At 45.3% G+C, this 25,681-nt stretch overlaps 1 protein-coding gene across 1 annotated transcript; it reads left to right on the forward strand.

Moving 5' to 3' along the window:
- Positions 1–12,265: 12,265 nt before the first annotated feature.
- On the forward strand, positions 12,266–17,717 carry LOC138487579 (restin homolog). The gene is made up of 2 exons (XM_069614052.1): positions 12,266–15,323; positions 17,686–17,717. Exons 1-2 carry the CDS (start codon positions 12,266–12,268, stop codon positions 17,715–17,717), a joined length of 3,090 nt encoding a protein of 1,029 aa, XP_069470153.1.
- The last annotated feature ends 7,964 nt before the right edge of the window (positions 17,718–25,681 follow it).

The raw sequence follows: 25,681 nt of genomic DNA on the forward strand, positions 1-25,681 counted from the left end.
CGGTGCCGGTATTTTACTGGCATGGACCAAGGTGCTAATAGCCCCTTGGTCCTCCGCCTACCGTGTACTGAGGCCCTAAATGTTAAAAGAGCAAACCAATGCTCCAGGAGGGACAGATAAAAAGGGCTAAGGATTAACCCTTTCCAATACTCCATGTAAGATGGGGTGTACTGGATCTGTGGTTATTTGACTATGTAAAGTTAATGGCAACTTTACCTGTTTCTGGGGGACGGTAGTCAGCCCCAGAAAAAGGAGTCCTTGGGAAGTCTTCGAGACAACCCTATGTTACTGCACTGAAAGGTGCTGTGCAACACACACAACAAGTTGGGCTCATGGAGTGGTATGCTCCAGAGCCCAAGATCACACAACAAGTAGAAATGCACATGACAAAACACAGGTAAGAGTGGGAAAAAGAGGCACACTCTTACCAAGTGGAAAAAATAAACTCCAGAAATCCAGCAAAGCTGCTGGGGGACTCACTAGTTCAGGACGCTGATCCAGGCCACAGAACGGAATATTGGGCAATCTGCCCGTGTTAAGAAGTGATAAGGGCACTGCGCCAGTGAAGAGAACAGCAGTCCGCCCAGGAAGCTGATCCGGGCCACAGTGAAGTGATAAGGGCACTCCGCCAGTGAAGAGAAGGGCTGTCCGCCCCCAAAGCCGATCCCGGCCACAGTGAAGTGATAAGGGCACTGCCTGGGTCGTAATGAGGCCCACAGACTCTGTGCCAGACCCCAATCCTGAAGGTAGTCGACTTCTCTAAAGAGTTTGTATTACAGACGGATGCCTCCCTTACAGGATTAGGAGCCGTCCTGTCTCAGGTTTGCGACGGATTAGAACACTCCATATTATTTGCTAGTTGCAAGCTGTTCCCACGTGAAAGAATTACTCTGTGTTGGAACTAGAGGCCCTAGACATCAAGTGGCCCACTATCCATCTTAGATACTACCTATTAGGATGAAAATTCACACTTGTTATAGATCACTCACACGTAGTTTGGATTAGCCAACGCAAAGACTCCAATCCTCGGGTCATGCAATGATTTCTAGACCTACAACTCTATTGTTTCACCGTGGAACACCGAAAAGGAAAAGACCAGGGAAATGTACATTTTCCTTCCTGGTTCCCCTGTGAAACAACTGTAGCTACATCGCAGGGAAGAAGGGTATGTGAGAATCCTGAAGGTGTCTCCCTGACTAGTGGCTGGGGATCTGTCATCCAGGTGGCCAGGTCAAGGCCATCGATATTTGATCCAGTTCCTGGGGGTGGACCAGTGCGGGATGATTACCTGGATGAGGGGTCCTCAGGGAGTGCAAGCGGGACACTGACGGGTGAGACGTGGTACCCACTTTCATATAACACCTTTTCCCCATCCAACCTCATAGGATACTCCGAAGTTCTTCCCCCTCCCCCTTTCCCAATACAAACACTTTCCTACACCAGACAGACAACGGACCAACACCCAGGCCGTTTACCAGACATGTCCCAGCAAGGGTCAGGCATAGTCAGGCAATTAACCATAACTATGCACACCTGACGTCCCTTTCCCTTCCCCACAGGGATAAAAGGCAGGGCACAAAAGCACACTTTGAGCAAGGCCGAACGCACAAGGAAGCAGCCATACTGGACCGGCAGTTCAAGAGGAGGAATAAGGCAGAAATATTTGAAAGGACCACCAGAAGGGAATTGCCCTTCACTTTTTCAACCTAGACCCGCAAAACCTCTGTGAAAGCAAACGTAAGACCGGGAGTTACAGCTGGCGAGTGGCGTATCGGAGGTCCGCGGTACATGGAACCCTCCCGCACTGATTGCCAGGGCGGGGAGAGACGGATCTCATCGTGGTACCACCCTTGACTCCTGCAAAAAAGGGAAACGCCGACAAGTTCAACCCGCCGGTGAGTCGGAAGCAAGTGATAGCGAACTGGACTGTGTTGAGCCCAAGGTTGCAGTGGCAGCATTGTACATGCATAAAGAAGACAATAGACAGAGGACTTTTTTGAGTGAAGTTGGAACCAGGCATAGATTGGTCCGGCGCCACGTGGTTGTTCTTTCGAAGGACTCTACATGGTATTCCACTGCTGAAAGAAAGAAACTGAGAAAAATATTCTGCTAACAAAACTACTAAAACCAAGGAGCCTTAAGGGAGGCTGTGTTTAGTTTCAAAGTGGTCATACGAGGGTCAAGTAAAGTCCCTCATACAATTTGAAAGTCTATGACACATGGTGAACACCAAGTGAGTTGTGAAAACTGTGGCAAGTGTGAACCTGACGGAGGGATCCCAAAAGAAAGCTAGGGGAAGGGAACCCCCGCTTTCGGATGAGAATGAGCAAATCATGAACTGTATAATTAAAGGCCGTAGTGAACCCGACGGAGGAATGCCCACAATGTAGAATGGTTGTTCAATAAGACATTGAGACTCTGGAATGTCACATTGTGAATGAAAGACCGTAGTGAACCTGGCGGAGGGAGGCCCACGTTGTAAGAGGGATCTGGGCGTGGCAGAGGGGGATCCTAATGCGAAGAGTAATTGCCCCATGAAGATTTGTTTGTTTGTTTGTTAAAATACATCAGGCCCTCTGAATGAAGAGACTTTTTGTATGAAAGAGACTTGGGCACACAAGGCCCTGATATTGATACAAGGAACTGTGAGCTCGTGCTGGCAAGGCCCAGGAGTGTGCTGTGCTCAAAGGTCCTGCCTTTTCCTATGCAAACAATGTGGGGAAGGGAGGCCCCGGCTATAACATCCTGACCTATCATTTGTGAACATTTCTTTGTTTTTCTTGTGAACATTATCCCACACTTTTTTTTAATTAGCTGTAAGGATTGGCTATAGGTTTTTATAGTATAGGCCCTTTTATTTGACAAGCTCCACTAGGACTGCCTTATTATTATTTGATGGACGTAACTTGCTCCAATCTTAGATTTAGGTTTAGATTAGGCGTTTATCTCACCCATTATACAGTGTAATAAACAGCCAAATTAACTAACTTCGCCAACTCGTACAAAAAAGAAATTATCCTGACCAAAAAGAACACCTTTAATGACAGAATCACTAAGGCTAACTCCAACACCAAGGAGCTATCACCATCCTCCGTGAAATGGAAACCCCCATTCCACCCCTAGACAATGGCCCTCATTAGGACTCCGGCGCTAAACCATGGTGCTATTAGCACCATGGTCCATGCCGGAGTCCGCCATGGCGGAATGGGGAATTACCACCCCATTCCGAGGTTGGCGGGGCGGTAATTCCCCATGTCGCCATGGCCCTTCCCCATTCCCATTTCTGCCCCATAGGGCTCAATGGTAATGGGGAAGGCGGCAATTACGGTACTGCAAATTGTGGTACCGTAATTGCTATCAAGGTCCCTTTGCGGGTCCCTACTTTAACGGCTGGTCTAGACCAGCCGTTAAGGTCGGGTCCCGCAAAGGGACCTCGTAATGAGGCACTAAGTGTTTCATGGCGCCGCAGCCTTTTACGGAGCCGATAAACACTTAGCACCAGGGTCCTAATGAGGGCCAATGTCCCTAGAGACAAGCAATGGTGCACTAGCATCCAGAATGCTCTTACGAACAAAATAGCTACTCTTCAAACTAAAATAGCTAACAAAAAAAGCATCCCTGCCCTCCACTGGGACACAACATACCCTACCCGCAGTAACACCTAGCACTGACAAAACCTTCCAATTCACTAGTATCTCCATACTAGAAACAGAAAAAAGTCATACTCTCCCTCAAGCCTTCAAATTTTCAGGGTGACAGTTGCCCAGCACAAATAATCAAGTACGCAGCTAGGGACCTAGCGCCATTCAATACTAAATTAATTAATGCATCCTTCAAGACAAGCACGTACCCAACAACCTCAAAGAATCTTCGGTCCTACCACTACTGAAGAAACAGACACTTGACCCAACTACCCCAACGAACTATAGACCAATCACCACAGTCCCGTTCCTTCTAAAAATAATCGACAGAGTAGCTTATCTCCAAATTCAGCATCACCTTGAAGCTAACCACTTACTAGGTGTCTGCCAATCCGGATTCAGACCACAATTTGGTACGGAAACGGCACTAATTGACCTTAAGACTCAAATTGAAGAGTTGAAGGATAAAGGTAAAACAGCTATGCTACTCCTCCTCGATCTATCGGCAGCCTTCGACCTGGTGGATCACGCAGTACTTTGCAAACACTTGGCGTCAGCTGCCCATTTCTCGAGTGATGCCATAGCCTGGGTTCAATCCTTTTTAGCCAACCGTACGATGAGAGTGTTTTCCCCCTTGGCATCCGCAGACCTAATCCAAATCACCTGTGGGTCTCACAGGGTTCATGTGTCTCACCTACTATGTATAACATCTTTACCAAGCCACTCTTTGACAAATTGGATAGAATGGGTGTCACCTACACGAATTATGCAGATGATACCCAGATCTTCATACCCCTTTCGGGCAATTTTGCTGAAGACACAGCCTTGGTAAACAAGATATACCTCCTCATTCAGGCATGGATGGCATCCCACAGCCTCTGCCTGAATGATGACAAAACTGAGATCCTGATATTGGGTTCTGACGCCAAACTAAAAAAACATAGCCCCAGTTACACTGCCTTCAATATTGACGGCAATGTAATCAAAGCAGTAACCCTGGTAAAAACACTAGGATTTTACCTAGACTGTACCCTGTCATTAAAAAAACAAGTTAGCGCCATGGCCTCATCAACGTCATACACATGCAAACTCATCAGGGCATGCAAACCATTCCTCTCCAACGCTAATTGTGTCACACTTGCCAATGCGCTGATAATGTCTAAATTAGACTATTGTAACACCTTATACATAGGAGTCAACAAAACCATCTTAAACAAAATGCAAACACTACAAAACAATGCCCTCAGAGCAGCTTTGAGCATACCCAGTAGAGAGCACATCTCCAACATTAGAAGTGACCAACACTGGCTAAAAATTAGTGACATAATCCTTCTGAAAACAGTATCCCTTACTTTCAAGTGCCTGAATAATGCCGCACCCCCATACCTCTCAGACTGTATGATCAGAAGAACCCCGACCCGCCTCACCAGATCATCCAACTCCCTCTGCTTAGAAGTCTCAAGATTCAAACTTTCCAAATCTGGAGGTACCAGCTTCCCGGTACAAGCAGCCTTAGCTTGGAATGCTCTCCCGCTAGCCGTCAGAACCGAACAACCATACCCCAGATTTAGACGCAACATGATAAACAGACTTCGATCTAATGACAACTAAGATCGGCCTTCTGCACGGTTGCCCTAGGTGTATTCGGTGACTCTACCACTCTTATCATCTGAACTTTTATTTCTATATTTTATCACTTGTCGACTTTGCACGTGCCGTGTACTTTACTTCGACCTATTGTAATTAATCTGTATTCACTGCATCTATTCATATGCTGTAACTAAGCTTCAAGTATACTTGTCTGAGTCGCGCCCAGCTACCCAAGGGTTCGGTGCGCATTACCAAATAAATAAATAAACAAACAACAATCTCCCTTGAACTGTGATCACTTGTCCCCCGGGATCTGTCATCCAGGTGGCCAGGACACGGCCATCGCTATTTGATCCAGTTCCTGGGGGTGGACCAGTGCGGGAGGATAACCTGGATGAGGGGTCCTTGGAAGGGGAAGTGGGACATCGACGGGTGAGACACGGTACCCCCTTTCATATAACACCTTTTCCCCATCCAACCTCTTGGATAATCCGAAGTTATACCCCCCTTACCCTTTTCCAACACGAACACTTTCCTACATTGAGACAGACAATGGACCAACATCTGGGCCGTTTACCGACATGTCCCAACACAATGGTCAGGCATAGTGAGACAATTAACCATTACTATGCACACCTGATGGCCCTTTCCCTTCCCCACAGGGATAAAAGGCAGAGCATGAAAGCACACTTTGAGCAAGGCCGAACGCACAAGGAAGCAGTCATACCGGACCGGCGGTTCAACAGGAGGAAAAAGGCAGAAAGATTTGAAAGGACGACCAGAAGGGAATTGCCCTTCATCTTTTCAACCCACGCTCGTAAATCCTCAGTGAAAGTAAACGTAAGACCGGGAGTTAAAGCTGGCGAGTCGCGTATCGGAAGTCCGTGATACATGGAACCCTCCTGCAACGATTGCCAGGGCAGGGAGAGACGGTTCTCCTCGTGGTACCGCCCTTGACTCCAGTGACAACGGGAAACGCCAACGAGTTCAACCCAGCCGGTGAGTCGGAAGCAAGTGATAGCAAACTGAACTGTGTTGAGCCCAAGGTTGCAATGGCAACATTGTACATACAGAAAGAAGACAATAGAAGTCTCTTGTGAGTGAAGTTGGAACCAGACATAGAGTGGTCTGGCGCCACGTGGGTGCTCATTTGAAGGACTCTATATGGTATTCCACTGCTGAAAGAAAATGAAAGTATTGAACTGAGAACAATTGTCTGCTAACAAAACTACAAGGACTGAGGGGCCTTAAGGGAGGTTGTGTGTAGTGTCAAACAGTTTAATAAACAACCTTGAAGTGTGATCTCTTTCAGTCTGTTCTTGATACCATGCCTTCCTTAAATGACCAAAGCTAGAGATCAGATGATCTTCTACTGGGAATGTCCACTATGACCCAGCATACAGCAGTTCAAGCTATCCTGTTGGATTTCTAGTGAAAGCAAGAATACGCAGTAGCCATAAAGTCTTAATAGCATTGCACTACTCAGTCACTTCCCAGGACCACGCCAGGCCCTTTGATCATCTGCTGCCCTTCGAGATGTCAGATGCACAAGCATCAGGGTATACATGGGAATGGTTTGAGAGCTAAAGGCGCAGCAGGAACCATATACTGCCAATATGCCCAATGTTTATTCATCAATTTAGTTGGTGATGAAATGGAAGACCTCATTTGTGCTGTCCTGCAAGAGACAGCAACATCTTAGAAAGGCCCCCACAAATGCTTGGCCGAATAGTTTTATCCCGAGAGGAACAGTGATCATCAGACAAACTTTCAACTCAGCAAGAATCCTTGGACGTGTTTGCCACTACAAAAGGCAAACTAGTCGCCACTGCAATGTTCACAATTTCAATAACAATGAGGTCATACATCTACATAGTATCATATGGTGCTTATCATTGCCCTTTGGGAAACTATTACAGTGACCAACATCCCACCAAATACTTCCTCCGGCTCTTGCGTCCACTAACTCAGGGCGACCGCCGGCTCCTTGATCCAGTGAACTGTCAATCCCTAGATTAGGCAGGCGACTCCATTCCTAAGGACAGATGTGAATTCAGTACAACAAAGCAACCATTCTTTGGACACAATTGTCCTAACAAAGGGATGCAACCCAACCTGAATTAAATGGAAGCTATCAGAGGGACCCCGGCTGTTTCGGATATTATTGATGTATGTTCTTTTTTAGTAACAGCCAGCTTCTGTAGTCACTATATCAAGGACTTTCCTGCAACCAGCAACTCATTATCCAACCGCAAAATGGAAAAATAATAGAGAGAACAGTTCAACCAACAGGACAAAAATAAAATACCAGGGACAACGCAGACTATACAAATCAACAGTACTCAAAGCAACAAAGAAATACTACACTTCAAAAATGGAATCGGCAACCAACCCACAAAAAGAACTCCTCAGAATCATCAAATAGAGACAAAAAACCTTCACTCTGCAAGAAAGTCGCCATCGCAACACAAGCACTATGTGACAGCATCACCAACCACTTAAAATCAAAAATAGAAACAATCCAACAGACCATCAACACAAATCAAGCTAATACAACCACAACTGCTGAACCACAGACAATGGGCGAAAAACTGACTACAGCAAGACTCATCTCTCTTAAACCAATTACCGAAGAAACCTTCGCCACACTGATCAAGGACTCCAACCTTGCAGCAACTTCCCGAACCTAATGAATCAATTACTCAAAGGAGGAATAGTTCCCCCTCCTTCAAATCGACATACTTCTAAACGCTGGTAAAAAAAGGAATCAGAAATTGCAGAAGATCCAAGCAACTACAGACCAATGTCCAACTTGCCCTACCCAGCGAAGATCCTGGAGATCCATGTAAACAAGATCAGACTTAAATAAGTTGAAACAAACGGAATACTCAACGGTCTCAAGTTGGCTTCAGACCAATGAGAAGAACAGAATCAGCACTCCTATCGATATGTGACGACTTGAAAATAAATGCAGATGACCAATCGGCCCTCATACTACTACTGGACATATCTGTGGCATTTGGCACAATTAGCCACGCACAACTAATAAAAAGACGGATGGAATGAGGCATGCAGGAATCTGCCCTAAACTGGCAAACCTCATCCCTAAAAAATCGAACCGAAAGAACCTATTTACCACCTTTCACCTCAAACACCCAAAACATTTCCTGCAGAGTCCCACAGGGATCCACCATCTCCCCTCTGCTTTTCAACATCTACATCTCCCCCCTGATGAAAATCATTCCAACCCACGGATCGTCTGCCCATAACTACGCAGACGACACGCAATTGATTGTGAATATGAACAAGACCCAGGAACCAAACAACAACCTAAACAACGTCTATCTCCTGAGACTACTCAGGGGGCTGAGCCTATACCTCGCCTTTCCAGACAGAACCCTTACAATCATATCCCTGATACTAACAAGAATGGACTACGCAAACAGTCTCTACCTAGGAATGCTGGAAAGACTCACCAAGAAACTCCAATGGGTCTAAAACACTGCAGCCAGGATTCTACTGAGATTAAACAGAAGATACCACATCACTCCAGCTTTGAGAAGCCTTCACTGGCTACCAATACAAAAATGCATCAGATTCAACGCCCTCTGCATTGCCCATAAATTCCTACACAGACAAGGAGCCAAATTCCTAAGGCCAAGCTCAGCCTCTACCAGCCAAAAAGGAACCTGAGATCAAGCGACGACCTATAAATAGAGACAAAACAATATGAAAAGAGGACATTTGGAGGAACAGCATTCTCATGTCTAATTGCTAACCTATGGAACACCATAAGAAATGCTTAAAAACCTGGTTATTCAACAGACAATGCCAAGTGCAAAGGGACAACAACAGCAAAAAAATTGCAGACCAAAAGTAACACACAAATGAATGCAGTCACAAATAACAGCGGTGAAATCAAGGAGGACCATAACACTCCACCGCCCACATTCCCCACTTCCCCCCCCCAGTCATGCCCCACAACTAGAGAGATTGGCAAGGAGTAGCCAACCCAATCAACAGACAGACTCAGCGAAAGACAACCCCACGCGCAATGTATGCACTCAAGAAAGCCCAGACAAGTAATGCATTAAATTAAAACATCAGTCTAACAATTACTCAACCACATGACTAGGGATGCCCGGTCGTGCACCACTTCCTCAAATGTATCACATTACCAGCTGTTCACCTATTTAGCAGCCAACCGCACAACAGAACAAAATGCAAATGCTCCGACTAATCCTTGCTGAGTAATTAGGAAAACACTAAGTACAACCAACCCTCTGCCCTCAAAACCATAGGGGATGTTAGGCTTCATGCTTGGAGAGGGGGCGGGCTGGCCGATGGACTGCAACCAAGAACGTTGGAAGGTAGCATCCAGTGGCAGCCCAAGATGCACTTCAGAGGCACTGTCAAAATAACGGACTTACTAACCAATTACCCCTTTCCTGCTCCTCCAACATAACCCAAGCCACTATACACTACTGGGGATAGCCACACTACACACAGACACACTGAGAACTAACCTAATACCCACACTCAACCACCTCTGTGACTCTGGAAATAGCCTTAGAGGGAACATACCCATGCAGATAGTCCATAAATCCATCAACACCACACAAACGCACACCAACACAATTCAATCAAACACCTAACGGTCATCCACGACTCTGGACGTCCTTATGGAAACCGCAACCCGACCCTAACCTCATATGACTCACACACCGAACACAAACACTAGCACACATCCCAGGTACTCAGTTCTACCATTACAGTTAAGACAAGCAGGGCCTCACGAACCAACTCAAACCAACTCCCACGCGCAAGACAACGCACACAGATGCCAGTTTCTCCTGGTTCTGAACCTATCCTATCCTCACTAACACACCCGCCCTATTCTCTTGCAGAGCCACGGGAGCACCTGGAGACTGCCTTGGGTGTAAGTGGTGCGCAGTATTACCCAACATACCAACATTGCTAGAGTTGATGAAACAAGGTGTTCCGTTCCTATGGCCATTGTTATGTGATCAACACGGCTTACTTTAATTCTTCTCCACACAGGAAGCGGTGACGGGTCTGAAAAAGAAGACAGACACTGGGTTGTTTACTTCACAATATCTTTTATTTAAATATTAAAAGGGTTTTGAAAAATGGCTTACTAACTCTATGAGGGGTACCCCGCCTCAACAATACGAACTAATGAGATGGTTGTCATCATGCAAGCATGTTTCCCTGGTTTATAGGCAGGCTTGGTTTCGTTCCCTGCCAATGTTGTTTTCCCAGAACCACTGGGACGAGGAAGGGTAGCCATGATTAATCTTCTCCCTCTAGGTTCAAGTGTTGTGTCCAGATTATGCCTATTTACTTATTCATGTTTCTTTTGTCTGCCCACGCCAGCATTTAGTTATCTCGGCTGATGTTGTATGGGACTGAGTCTGCCCATGCCGTTCTGCTGTCCCACTTCGTGTTGACTTTGCGTCGCTTCCGTCAAGATGTTGCCAGCTGTGGTCCCGGTAGGAAGCGGAGAAGCAGTGAGCCTCCCGGCGCCGCAGGGCTTCACTCCGCCCTCCTCGGGCTGTGCCTCACGAAACGCAGGCAGCGGCACCTCCTCTATTGTGCCTGCCAAGCACACGCAGCACCCCTTAACCCTGGCCTGGTTTCTGCCGTCACCTGAGCTGGGTAAACAGTTTCCCGCCGCTCTCTGCAATAATATTGTTTGCAATTTCTTCTGCTGCGCTTCTTTGCTTCTTCCCTTTTTAGTCACGGCCCGCAACACATACGGCCTTCCGTCTCCCTCCTGCTACAGTTTCGCCTTCTGCAGCCACTACTATCTAGTCGCCTAGGACCACTACAACTGCTGCTCCCACTACTACAACATCATACTTGCCAAACCTACAGATTTAGGCAGTAGGCTACTGCTTTTGAAGTAGCCCTACCGCCTACAGATTTCAGTGACAGATCCTACTGCTTTTTACAGGGGCAAGTAATTTATGTGATTCTAAGGCAGCCTGCAGGACAGAGCATGAAACACATTAATTAGTCTGTCTGTACAGTGGGCTGGTAGGTGATTACTTTGAATGCGCTCAGACCAATCCACTGACCTGACAGCTACATGACTCTGTCCTGCACTCTTGCCGGGACAACCCTTAGGTGATCCAGCAGTGAAAGCAAGTGGCGGAGTGTAACACCATCACACAGCATCTGCTGACAATTTGGTGTTAGCATTCAGAATTATACATTTTTAACATTTCAACATCTTTCCATGTTGTGCTGTTTGTATGTTTTGTATTTTCCTGTGATGTCATTGTTATGGGAATTATTATTTTTCAAACTTGAAAAATCCTACATCTTTTTGGTCACAGAATGTTGGCAAGTATGCAACATTGTCCATTTTCAACTTCCCTTTTATTCCGATGAGCACCTGCACCTACCTAAAACAGCATTTTTTTTCTTTTCGGAAGAACCGGAAAACGAACGCTTCAGAGCTGCCAAGGGGCTCTTTCAAGTCCTCTGTCCCGTGCCTGCTTCCTGGAGGAGGCGTGGCCTGACAGACACACGTGAGGCATCACGTGACCCCCAGCTGCCTCAAAACACGGAGACACCCACCCTCGCGGCGTTAAGCCCGAGGGAGTAAAGCACATCGGCTGTTGTGCGGCTGTTTGGCGCTGGGGTGCACCACCTAAACTTGGGGAGACTGCGGAGATATAACCTCATTGAACCCCTTCTTGAACGTAAACCCATGACATTACAGTTATAATTTCCAGCCGGGAAGGAAACGATTTTCAAATAAGTCCTGCGGCACAAGGGCTGTGCTTGAAAGCAACAAGACAATCACAAAGAGAGGCATTGAACGATGGCCTCGACTACAACAGTAACAGAAGACAGCAGCAACATCTCTTTAGGAGGGGCTACAGCCCGCCCACTCACAAGAGCAACCTCAAGACTTCCACTGCAACAACGAGAGAAGCCGGGGAATATCCACGATATACACAAAGAAAGAGGTAAGATTGCTGCCTTTCCCAGAATATCGAACAATGACAACATCAGCAATCGCACACATAAATACAATCATAAAAGTTCATGAAGAAGGAAACGCTTTTTGTGAGAAAGCCTATAGAGAAAGTCTGACAACTGAGTGTGCAGAAAAAGTCCAGATCTCATCCACAGGCGAAAACGTTTTAGTACAGCAGTGTATAAACGAAAAGGAATCACATTGTGAAGACTTAGATTCAACATTACCATTGCCAGCTGAACTCCTAAACGTGACAGACGCCGAACTCACAGATCTTGGAATGTTGTTGGAAGCTCAGCAAAACAGAACTGACTTAAGAACGGAAGAGGTTGAAACAAGAGAAAATCTGCCCGTGGAAGAAAGGAACGAGGGTAGTCTAACAATGACAAACAGAGAACATGTTGCAGTATATCCACCAGAATCTCTGTTAGAGCAAAATCTAAAAAACAAAGTACTAACGACAATCGAAGATGAAGATACCACCAGCGAAAGCAACACTGAAAAAGTCATACAACCACTTAACAAAGACTTGGACGAATCAGTTTACTCAGATGCTTCCGAAATACTATCAATAAGTGACAAAGGAGAGAATCATAAGACAGATAACAGCAGAATACCACATGACGACTTGAATGTCTCCAAAGAACAAATAACTAATATAAAGGCACAATTGGAAGCAGGACCAAATGAGAATGACTACAAAAAATTGGAATCATTAATCAAGCAAAGATCGCAGAAAACTGGAATCAGTCAGAAAGAGGGGACTGAGCCACACAGACAGACAATCCAGCTCCTTCAATCAGCAAAGAAAAAACTGCATTCCCCCTTAATAGGGAAAAGATCTGTTGCTAAAAATGGTGGTCAGGAAAACTCAATTGCCGAAGAGATTGGAGAACATGAATGGAGAGAACACTTTATTAAAACAATGGAAGGAAACACAATGAAGAGAATAACAACAGGTAACAGATTAAAAGCCAGCCAGGAAAGCAGTCCCTCTCTAGGGAGAGGTGAACTTAAAGACCTGGGAGCACGAACAAAAACTACGACCAGCGCGTACGGACTTCGAACCGAGAAGACCCCATGTAGGGCACTAAGAACCCAGCAGTTTCTTAATTTTGAAGATGCTGACTTATCGACATATTCACCAACTGACAAAAGATGCTTGCATTCAACATTCGAAAAGAGGCGCCGGTTCCTTGACGCTCAAATACAACAAGGGGAAAAGTCCTGCGAGAACATCATGACGAGATGCACCGCAACACAGACAGATGAATGCTCACCACATAGAAAGACTCAATACATCATTCACTCGCAAAGTACTAAAAAAAAACCAACAGGAAACACAAAAGAGAGCATAAACATCAACGAAGAAGTAGTTGTAGGTCCAACTTCATTCCCACAACTGGGAACACAATTGCAGAATAATGTAATGGCCGCCTTGACAATTTCGTTAGCCCTATACATGAAACTGTACGAATCCATCAGTGAAAATGTAAAGGACAACAACGCTCTCGTAGCTTTAATGCTCACCAAGCTAACCGCCCAAGAATTAACAGCTTTAAAACTGGAAGCAAGGTTAAATCAAGAAGCAGAAACCTCAGCGGCATGGCAAAGGAGACTGTTTGACCTTGCAAGTGGAGATAGACAAGAAAAAGACATCTTGACAAATGCCTTGCTAGACTCACTAAAATGGATGCGGAAATCCATAGAGTCTGCAGAGAGGAACCAAAATCTCCAGAGGCAGGTTGCAACTACTAAACAAATGGTCACGATGGAAAATAGATCCGATACAAAGAGTCTCGAGGACTATGATAAAGAAAATCAAGAAGACTGCCCAGTACTAACACATAGTGAAAAATTGAATAAAGTTACGTTAGCAAAAATTAGAGTGCAAGATCCAGACGATGCAGGAATTCGACCAAGTAGCACTAGCGAAAACATGAACTGTAAGGAAAAAACCTCTGAAGGTCTGGTTGAAGACCCGAGAAAGAACAACAAGACTAAACGAGCCGACGACCTCTTAGCTGAAACAAGAGACAACGAGTTTACAAAGAAAATCTTGAACAAAGAGGAGCACTATCCCGTGTTCGGTCGTAAACAAAGGCAGGAGACCCAAAACAAAAACACGGTCGAAGCTACAAAATCATCGAAAAAAATTCTCAAAATAACTAAAACAGTAGAGACTAAAGAAAAGAGCTTTTCGAAAACCTCAAAAAAAGGAGAGGGATCTACAAAAAGCATACGGCCAATATTTAGTAACGTTAAACAAACAAGAGAAAATGAAGACGTGACCTTAAGTAAAGAATTAGAACGAACAACTCGACCGCCTTCCAAACAAAGTGAAAGGCACGTAGTGCTGATCACTGAGGACGAAGAAAGCGTCCTAGAGTCGCAAGATAATTCAAGAGATCTGATCGAGGATGCCTCTTTCTACATTGAAGAGGTGGAAGCAAACTACAGGCAAAATGTAATGGAAGTGGCTGAGTCGCCATGTCAAGTGCAAAATGAAGTAAGTCCACCACAAGGTGAAGAAAAAACAAAGGACGACGAAAGCGCGTACTGGGAATCGGAGGAAGACGACTACCATGAACGTTCAGGATTTCTAACATTAGATGAAAAAAGAAATAGAATTAACAGGGAAAAACTTCCGACTGAAAAAGCAAAGATCAAGAGCAAACTTTTAGGAGAAACGTATAATCCATGGAACCCAAAGCACCCGAGGAAAAAACAGTCCAATATGCAGAATCACAACCACATGAAAAAACTGCAAAACGAAAGAGGCCAGTCTCCGAAAAAGGTGCTGGTCGAAAACTTGCTTGAAGAAAACGAAGGAAAAAACCTAAATCGGAAAAACGTGATTGCCCTGCTTCACTGTGTGGACAAATTGAGAAAGATAAGAAATGAAGACATAGCGGTGGTTGAATACATTGACGAAGAACGTGTGGACAAAGTGGTTTTACATCTGAAATCTACAACACTCAAAGAATTAATTTTAAAAGATGGAAAAGAGTTGTTGAAACGAGGCTACGAGATTGTCACAATCACTCCCTGGGTCAATCGACTCCTCACCACTATCCAAAGTGACCCTTATGCCCTCCTGCTCACCTGCCGACTCTTCTTCTGTTTGGAGTCCAAATCTCCTTCTTCTCAAAGCCTCTTCTCTGGAATGCAGATGGGGTCTGCCTCGAGAGGAAGCCACCCTGCCCCTCTGACTCGGGGCCTAGGGGGGCCCCCGAAACGGGGCAGACCAATGAAGGGGAAAAAGCCAAAAGGCACAAAAAACCCCTCTTGGATGAGTACGATGACAGGATGCCAGGCCGAAATGATTGGAATGAGAGGACCCAACAGAATGAAAAGCCTACCCAATGAGGGTAGGATGGGAGTGGTGAGTAACAATCAGACAGAGAAAGAAAGGGAAGAAATGTTGGAGCTACGAACGTAGCGAGGACGGAGGGACTGCAGAGGAAGAGGGAAGCCAGAGAGGAACGGGAGTAGCCGATATAACAAGGCTGGACGGCACAAAAACACAGGAGAAGGTAGCGGGAGAAGGCTCGAACACAGAGGAAAGGACTGGAGCGTACCAACCCGGAAGCCTAACGCGAGTAGGTTGCAACGCGCGGGCTTCCGGGTTGGCGCTCGTAATAAAGCGCGCCGCTGGTCCGACAGCGGAAAGCTGGACCGCGGCTGGAGAACGTGCAGCGTCGTAACGGCCATTTCAATGGCCGCTCCAGCGCCAGCGTCTCCACAACTGCCAGCGGCCGCCGCCGCCGTGCGTGACAGTATGCCCCCCTCCAGATCCGAACCCTCTGGGCTTCCCAGGATGTGTTCGGTGAAAACTCTTAAGCAGTCGAGGAGCATGTACATATGACCTGGGTTCCCAAGAATCCTCTGAACTGGGATAGTTCTTCCACGACACAAGGTATTCCAATCTGCCTCTACGATATCTGGAATCTAAGATAGCAGACACCTCATATTCTTCTGGTATATACTTAGGAGTACCCACTATACCTGTAGCTTTTCTAACAGGGGTGCTCGAATCAACTGGACGGAGTAGGGAGGAGTGAAAGACTGGGTGTATCCGAGACATGGACTTGGGAAGTTGTAATCTATAAGCCACTGGGTTAATTCTCTTGATTATTTTAAAAGGTCCGATAAACCGGGGGGTTAGTTTGGTCGGGTGTACCCATCTAGGCAAATATCTCGTGGACAACCAGACCCGCTCTCCTTCCTTCCAATCAGGACCTGGTAAACGACCTCGATCAGAAACGTCCTTATACCTGCGTCTGGCAGATACCAAGCTTTGTTGGGCGGTAGTGTGGGCTGTGGTTATTTGATCTAAGGTGGATTCGATGGTGGGTATATTGGTGGGTGAGAAGAAAACCGGTAGAATACCGCGAGGGTGGAAACCATAAGAACAAAAAAAGGGGCTGAGTCCCGTTGCCGAGTGAACAGCGTTGTTATACGCGAATTCGGCGGTGGGCAGAAGACTCACCCAATTGTCCTGATTCTTATTGACGTAACATCGGAGGTATTGCTCCAGAGAGGCATTAATGCGTTCTGTCTGACCATTAGTCTGAGGATGGAAACCGGATGACAAGGCCCTCTCTATACCTAACCGTTGACATAGGGCGCCCCAAAATCGAGAGGTATATTGAGTGCCTCGGTCAGAAATGATCTTATCAGGCAGACCGTGGAGCCTAAATACGTCTCTAAGGAAAACTTCGGCCATTTCAGTAGCGGATGGCACTCCTTGCAGTGCTGAGAAATGAGCCAGCTTGGTAAATGTATCGATGGTAACCATAAAACATGTCAATCCCTGGGATCGGGGCAGGTCTACAATAAAGTCTGTGGATATTTGGGACCATGGCCGGCTTGGCAAGTCCGGTTGCATCAGCAACCCATAGGGCTTGTGAGTGGAGTTCTTACTTCGGGCGCACACCATACACGACTTACAATGTTGCTTCACGTCGCGAGAAAGAGAAGGCCAAAAAAAAGAGCGAGAAATCAACTCTAATGTACCTTTGACACCTCTATGTCCAGCGGTAACATGGTTGTGACCCCATTCCAAAACCTTCAGTTGTAAGGACTTAGAGGGAATGTACAAACGCTGTCCCACCAGTAAAAGACCTTCAGACCAACGAAGTTGAGGGTGTAAGCCACCCGGCACAGTGGTTGCCAAATCAGGTTGGGTTGCTGTCTTAACCTCTTGAAGGAATGACGAGATTATCCCCACTATCCGGTTCCGGGGAAACATAGTATGACTAAGTGAAGAAGAGTGATATTCGGAAGACTGACACCTCGACAAGGCGTCTGCCAAGCTGTTTTGGGTGCCTGGAATGTAGGTGATAGAAAAGTCATAATGGCTGAAGAAATGAGCCCAGCGCACCTGCCTGGAGTTGACACATTCCATATTCCGGAGAATTTTCAAATTCTTATGATCAGTACGTAAAGTGAATGGATGTGAACCGCCTTGAAGTAGGTGTCTCCACTCCTCACATGCCACCTTGAGAGCCAGAAGTTCCTTTTCAATCACAGAGTAATTCTGTTGACTTGTAGATAGTGTTTTAGAAAGATATGCGATAGGATGTTCCAGTCCATCTTTGAGTTGAAGAGGTACTGCTCCTAAGGCGCTAGCAGAAGCATCAGCCTCTACTACAAAGGGGTGATTCTGATCAGGTTGGGATAGAATGGGTGCGGAACAGAGTCTCCCCTTTAGATCAATAAAGGCTTGATTGGCTGTTTCCGACCATTGAAATGGCTTGGCATCTTTCTTAAGTAACGAAGTAATGGGCAGCACTATTTGCGAAAAATGTCCGATAAACTTCCTATAGAAGTTGGCTAGACCTAAGAACCGTTGGACATCTTTCAAAGACGTGGGTGGAGTCTAGTCCATGATGGCAGACACCTTCCTGGGATCCATGGTTATGCCTTCATGGGATAAGATATAACCCAAATAAGGAACCCAAATATAAAAGAGGCACTTCTCAGGTTTAATCAATAAGTGTTGAGATTGTAACCTATGCAACACTGTCTGAAGATGCGATGTATGTTCGGAGGAGGATTTTGAAAAAACCAAGATGTCATCAAGGTAAACTATGATACAGATGAATAATAGGTCAGAAAACAGGCGATCCATGAAACGCTGGAATATGGCCGGAGCGTTAACCAAGCCAAATGGCATCACTCGATATTCAAAAAGGCCAAACGGAGTCCGAAAGGCAGTCTTCCATTCATCCCCATCTCTTATCCGGAGAAGGTGGTAGGCACTCCGGAGATCTAATTTAGAGAAGATGGTCGCGCCTTGTACAGCTTCCAATATGTCTGCTATCAAAGGCATTGGATAACGGTCGCGTACTGTGACCTTGTTCAGACCCCGATAGTCAATACATGGCCTTAATTCTGAGGAATCCTTTTTTGGTATGAAAAATAAAGAGGCTCCAGCCGGTGATTTGGAGGGACGAATGAGGCCATTGGTCAGATGAGAGTCCAAGTAATTTCGAAGCGCCCTCTTCTCCAATAGAGACAAGGAAAACATGCGACTAAACGGAACCAGGGCATCTGGCACCAGCTCGATGGCGCAGTCTTCCGGCCGATGCGGAGGGAGATCCAAGACAGGTTTGTCTTTAAAAACTCCTTTGAACTTATCCAATTCTGAGGGAATTTTACAAACTTCATGTACTCCTTCTTGTTGGGGGGTAAGGACTTGTACCAAATCTTCTGAGGCATGGAGTAAACAGTTCTGTTTACAATATGAGGAGGTAAAAGCCAGGGTGTTCTGTGCCCAATCGATGAGCGGGTTATGCCTCCTTAGCCAGGGAATTCCGAGGATAACTGGGAAATGGGCTGCTCGTATTAGGTCAAATTGTATCTGTTCCGAATGCTGGAGAAAGCACGCCTTCAAGGAAACAGTGGAATGGGTGATAGGCCCCGATGACAGGGGAGAACCGTCAACTCCTTCTACCTTCTGGACCTCTTCCAGTTGCAGCAGAGGGAGACCATGTTTGTGTGCCCACTCGGTATCCATAAATACCCCTGCGGCGCCACAATCCAATAGCGCCATGGTGGTGAAGGCTTTTGTCGGGGTTTCCAACAGGATGGGAACAGCCATAAGGCGAGAGTCCATGGTGGTGGAATGAGAAGCTACAGTCATCGTAACATAGGGACTTGTGGTCGGACCTCGGGTACTCGTCCCTTTCAGTTCCGAGGTCGATCGTTTCCCGAGCGTCTAGGCGGGACTTCAGTACAGTTCCGAAGCAAGTGGGAATTGGATCCACAATACATGCAGAGGCCCGCATCTCTCCGACGTCTTCTTTCTTCGGGTGTCAAAGAGGATCGTGCGGACCCAACTTGCATTGGTTCCTCCTTATTACTGGAGTGAGGCAGTGAGGGCATTGGGTAGGCACTAGGTAGAGGGGTGACCGACGCTTTCTGCTTCTTCTTTTCAGCCTTGCGTTCACTAAGGCGGTAGTCGATCTGTGTTACAATGGAGAATAAGTCCGACAGGGTAGTGGGACGGGCTATCCTGGCCAGCTCATCCTTTATCTCCTCCTTCAATCCTCGACGGAAAATTGTATACTGGGCCCTTTCTGGCCAACCTGCCTCAGAGGCCGCATTATCTGCCTTTACATTCTGCAATTCAACATTCATGGCCTGGACCGCAGCCACTAATTCTTGTATTTGCTCGGGGGAGGCCATACTTCTTCTCAGGCGTTGCAAACTGTCACAATCACTCCCTGGGTCAATCAACTCCTCACCACTATCCAAAGTGACCCTTATGCCCTCCTGCTCACCTGCCGACTCTTCTTCTGTTTGGAGTCCAAATCTCCTTCTTCTCAAAGCCTCTTCTCTGGAATGCAGATGGGGTCTGCCTCGAGAGGAAGCCACCCTGCCCCTCTGACTCGGGGCTTAGGGGGGCCCCCGAAACGGGGCAGACCAATGAAGGGGAAAAAGCCAAAAGGCACAAAAAAACCCTCTTGGATGAGTACGATGACAGGATGCCAGGCCGAAATGATTGGAATGAGAGGACCCAACAGAATGAAAAGCCTACCCAATGAGGGTAGGATGGGAGTGGTGAGTAACAATCAGACAGAGAAAGAAAGGGAAGAAATGTTGGAGCTACGAACGTAGCGAGGACGGAGGGACTGCAGAGGAAGAGGGAAGCCAGAGAGGAACGGGAGTAGCCGATATAACAAGGCTGGACGGCACAAAAACACAGGAGAAGGTAGCGGGAGAAGGCTCGAACACAGAGGAAAGGACTGGAGCGTACCAACCCGGAAGCCTAACGCGAGTAGGTTGCAATGCGCGGGCTTCCGGGTTGGCGCTCGTAATAAAGCGCGCCGCTGGTCCGACAGCGGAAAGCTGGACCGCGGCTGGAGAACGTGCAGCGTCGTAACGGCCATTTCAATGGCCGCTCCAGCGCCAGCGTCTCCACAACTGCCAGCGGCCGCGGCCGCCGTGCATGACAGAGATTCGAGAAGTTTCAAACAATCCAAAATCAGACGACAACAAGAAAAAAGAGCAAACACCTCGTGAACAGAAAAGAGCATCAATAACTCCCGTACCGCAAAAGGGAGCAGTCAGAAAGCAAAAAGAAAACTTCAAAATAACAGTGACAAACATGAAGGGAGAACTTGAGGAAATGGTGAAAGATGACTTAAGAAAAACAGAAAAAACAAATAGGGACAGAAAAGACAGTCTGAAAAGGAATGTAGAGCTCCAAGAAGACTGGCTATGGTTAGCACGTTCCCTTGCCTCAGATGGAAAAGACCGATAGCAAAGAAAGTCCAAAGTAATAAACAAGGAATCACTGTTCTCTTGGAACACGAGGGGATTTAAGCACTTGATGACGAAGGAGAACCCACTTTTGAACAACGCCACAATAATATGTTTACAGGAGACCTGGTTACGTGAAATGCCGGTATGCAGAAATTTCGAGATCGCCATGAACCCCGCAAAAAAAGAACGAGATGGGAGACCTTATGCCGGCCTAATCACATTAATAAGAAAGGGAAGTGGCTGGCGGATCATGGAGAAAGGTAATGCAACCCACCTTATACAATGGACTCTGTTAGAAACCGACAGCGACTCTAAGATTGTGGAAATGTCGTCATTACTAGTGATAAACGTCTATTGGAACCCAGCAGGAACAACAACCATCCAGTTCCTTCAAGCAATAACAGACATAATAGTCAAAAGAAGGGAACAGAATTCAACGTGTCAAATAATTGTATGTGGTGATTTAAACATAAAATGTCTGACAAAAAATGGGCTCCCGCGATTAGAAGAACTACAGATGGGGAACTCAAACGCGGCCAGATGGGCACAGATGGCAAAAGGTTTTAACCTGCAGATGATAAACGGTCAAACACGTGGCGACATTCCAGGTAAACACACGTGGACGAATGGCCAAGCATCGACAACAATAGACTATATTTGGGTCTCTTTACCCCTGGCGTTGGAAATAGAAAACTTTGAAATACTAATTCAAAATGACAGTGACCATACCATCCTTAAAACATCATGGAGGAGAGAGAAAAACTTAAAATCTTACGGGAAGAGTACTAACTTAGCCTTAAATCCATCAGTAAATCGAATAAGGCTGACAATGAAAAATATTCTATCGCTGAAAGAGGTCTTCGTCGAACCAGAAAATAATTTGACGGGACACCTCAATTATGAAATATTACTAGAAGCCTACAAAACAACGAGCTCTGGACTTAAAACTGACGCATTAACACACAAGCACAAATACAGCAGAGAATTAGTTGAAAGGAGGAAACAACTAAGAAAGGAAATAAGAGCCTGTAAAAAAAGAAAAAAAGACTCAAATATAGACAAACAAAGGAACATCAAAGTATGCCGAAATCAATATAAAAACTGGCTCACAGACTTCAAAACAAGACGACTTCAAGAGCAAGGGGAGTCAATGCTAAAGACCATACAAAAGGCCAATACCAGAGAAACATGGGACCTAATAAACAATTGTACCCTGAACCACCAAAGTAGATTAATATGTGGAGTATCTGAGAATGACTGGATAAAACATTACACAGAAGTCTTCTCAGCCAGAGATGAGGACATAGACTTACCTGAAGATATAACAACACTTCCTTGGATGAAAATGATGGACGAGGAGGAAATTGAAATCGCTATTCGGAAATTAAAAGACTCCTCCGCTGCAGGACCTGATGGGTTGACGAATATCCACCTGAAGAAAGATCCAAAATCATGGGCAGTGATAATAAACATCTTATTCAAGAGAATTGTACTACAAAGAAAGATCCCAGACACATGGACAAAAAGCATAACAGTGCCAATATATAAAAAGGGTCAACGTGATTTGCCTATAAATTATCGACCAATCTCGTTACTCGCAACAACAGGAAAGCTTTTTGCAGCAGACTTACAGAAAAACCTGTCAAAATGGGCAGAGACGAATAACATCATTGACCCGCGCCAAACAGGGTTCACAAAGCGTACAGGAACTGATCTAAACCTATTTATCATATCAATGCTAAAAACCAACGCAATAGAGTTCAAAAAAGAACTACATTTGGCATTTATTGATCTAAGCCAAGCATTTGACACCATAAACAGAAGAAAGCTATGGGAAAAGTTAAAATCTTGGTCATGTCCTGCGGAATTATTGAACCCAATAAGGGCTTTACATCAAAACACGACCACTCAAATCAGAGTAAATGATCGAGGGGATTTGACGGCCAACATCAGAATCAACAAGGGTGTGAAGCAAGGTTGTCCGCTTGCAGCAACATTGTTCAAACTGTTTATAGCCGACATTCCAGAAATAACATCATGCACAAGACATTTCAGTCCGAAAATAAACAACCAAGAAGTGGCGATAATATGCTATGCAGACGACATAGTAATATTAGATGAAACAAGAATCGGGCTGCAACGACTCATAAACAACCTACGAATCTACATGCAAAAAAATGACCTGATGATCAACGTGGGAAAATCAAAGATCCTGACTATAAACGGCAAGAACAACGCCATAATGAAAAAATTTAGATGGCATATAGCAGGAGAATCTCTTGAACGAATACAGACGATAAAATACTTAGGAGTCGGAATCAACGCCTCGACAGTGGAAAAGAGCTGGGCAGAAACTCTGCTTGTAAAAGTCAGAAATCTAAGTGCACAAGGAAGGGTCCTAGATGGCAAATATGGAAAATTTTCATTGGCTCCAGTAAGATTGTTCTACGTTCAAAAAGTTCTGCCCTCCTTAACATACGGAAGTGAAGCCGGTTTGAATCTATCATATAAAATATGGTCGAAACTGGAAAGTGGATTTTGGAAACCAGTATTGAAGCTTCCAAGGTGCACTCCGATAGTGGCAATAAGAGCGGAACTAGGGCTCGAGTCACTAGAAGCCATAATGAAATGGAAATCATTATGCCTGTTGAGAAAGATCTGTGAAACCAGTCCGGCTGAGAGCTATAAAATACTGGCAACCAAAGGAGTAGACAAAAGCTCAACTTACCTTAACCATTGGAAAAGAGAATGGTCCCAAGTACTAATAAAAATGGACTCATCTAAAGAAGAACTGGTTACAAATCCCAATAAAGTAAAAGAAAAGCTCATGAGACAGGATTGGATTGCAACAAGAGAGGCCAAAATGAAGCTAACGAACATAAAAACAATGGCAGTCGAACACAGAAAAAGAAATGTGCTTCCAGAGTATCCAGTAAAATTTCCATCATACACACATAGAGCAACATTACTAAAAATCCGGTTGGGAGTCTACCCAACAAATGAATATAAAAACAGAACTGGAGGAAGAGGCATCAATGAAGGGCGCTGCAGGTTCTGTCAAAAAGAGTGTCAACTGGAGACACCGATGCATCTCATGTTAAATTGCACCGCCGTTTCAAAGGACAGAAAGCGTTTGTTATCAAGGTATATGTTAAAATTAACCCAAAGCAACGATGAGGAACGATGGGACTATTTTATTCAAGGACACAATCCCAGATTCTCATGTGCGGGTATAAACTTTTTGGATAAAATCATCAAAGAAAAAGATGATGAACTAGCGGATGAAAACATGCAAACATCTAGACACACCAAGTGAACAAACAAACATATACCTTAGGAGGTGATGGACGTAAAGACAGTCACGACGAAACGAAAGAAAAAAGAGATGAATTGAAATAAAACGGAAAGTGTGATAAAAGTTTAAATTTAAACTAAAACACTACACTTTAAAAAAAATAAAAAAAATAAAAAATATGTTGTTTCAAAACAACTAGAATGTTACTTGAGCTTCCTTTTTGCCTCCATGTAGGGCCTCCTCGTCACAGTAGGAGTGTATTTATTATACATTGAAAGGCTTTCTGGTTTCTTCCTTATTGCAGAATTGTGTAGTCTGGGCGATAGTTCACTTCTCCACAGACCCTAGTTTCATTAATAGGGAAGGTTGTACAAAGATTTTGATAAGGGTGGGACTTAGTTACGGGAAGAGTATTCGCCTATTGGCAGATAAGAGGTGTAACCTCTGGGTTTGTCACAGGGCTCACTGTGGACTTTAGCTGAGTTTGGCTGGGGCCCTTCTGATACAGCACAAGCTATCTTACCAGCAACGATTTGGATGCATCTCCTTTAGTCAGTAAAAGCAGACAGTTTTGCAATGCAGAGGTTATAAAAATCCAGAAATAAAACGGGTGTTTGAGTATTTTCTTGTAAACACATATAAATGCATGGTCTCAAATGTCACTTTTTACTTAAGTTTCACAAATGCATTTTCCGAGCTCACGGGTTGGCCAAAGGCATGCTTTAGAAGGCTATTTGCTGCTGGTTCTTTCTTTGAATTCTGGGACTTGTAGTCCTAAAGTTCAAAAAGGGACAAGCACAACTAATGTCTCAGAATAGAAATAAAAAATGAGTACTGGCTGCCCTTCTGTCAAACAGGAAACCTGAGGACACTGCAGTTTCATTCCTTTCTTTACTTGTAGAGAGGTCCTGTGATCGACAGAACAAGCATCAGGGCACTATTCCTAAAAAAAAGCGGAGGGACTCAAACATATGCATTGATAAGTGACGATACAGGAGGTGAACAGGTGTTAGAGTGAAATATGTTTATGCAGGACAAAGACACATTTGCCTCTCACGAGGTTACACAAAAGTAACCCAAGACAGATGCATTTCCAGCAAAGGCATAAGTCGCACATCTGCAGCCTATTAACTATTAATCAAATCAAAGGATTTCTTCCCGAATGACAACACACACACAACTAATGGAAACTGCAGTATACACACTGCTAACAACAAATGACAGTTTCATGAATGTGCAGAGGCTGGATTGGAAAAGGCACTGTTGGTGCCACCTATGTATCAAGAGTATTGAAAACTAACGAAGAATAGAAGGTTTAGCACCAATCATCACTACACGCGATTCCTGTCAGCAAATGTCCTTCTATGA

The sequence above is a fragment of the Ambystoma mexicanum genome, chromosome 9 (genome assembly GCF_040938575.1).
Source record: "Ambystoma mexicanum isolate Mex_15411 chromosome 9, UKY_AmexF1_1, whole genome shotgun sequence".
Classification (NCBI taxonomy): domain Eukaryota; kingdom Metazoa; phylum Chordata; class Amphibia; order Caudata; family Ambystomatidae; genus Ambystoma; species Ambystoma mexicanum.

Excerpts from the sequence above, each read along its gene's own strand:
- LOC138487579 (XM_069614052.1), top strand. The coding sequence starts at position 12,266 with ATGACAACATCAGCAATCGCACACATAAATACAATCATAAAAGTTCAT. Across the intron at positions 15,324-17,685 it reads ACTCCTCACCACTATCCAAA|TACGTAAAGTGAATGGATGT; the intron begins GTGACCCTTATG and ends TCTTATGATCAG.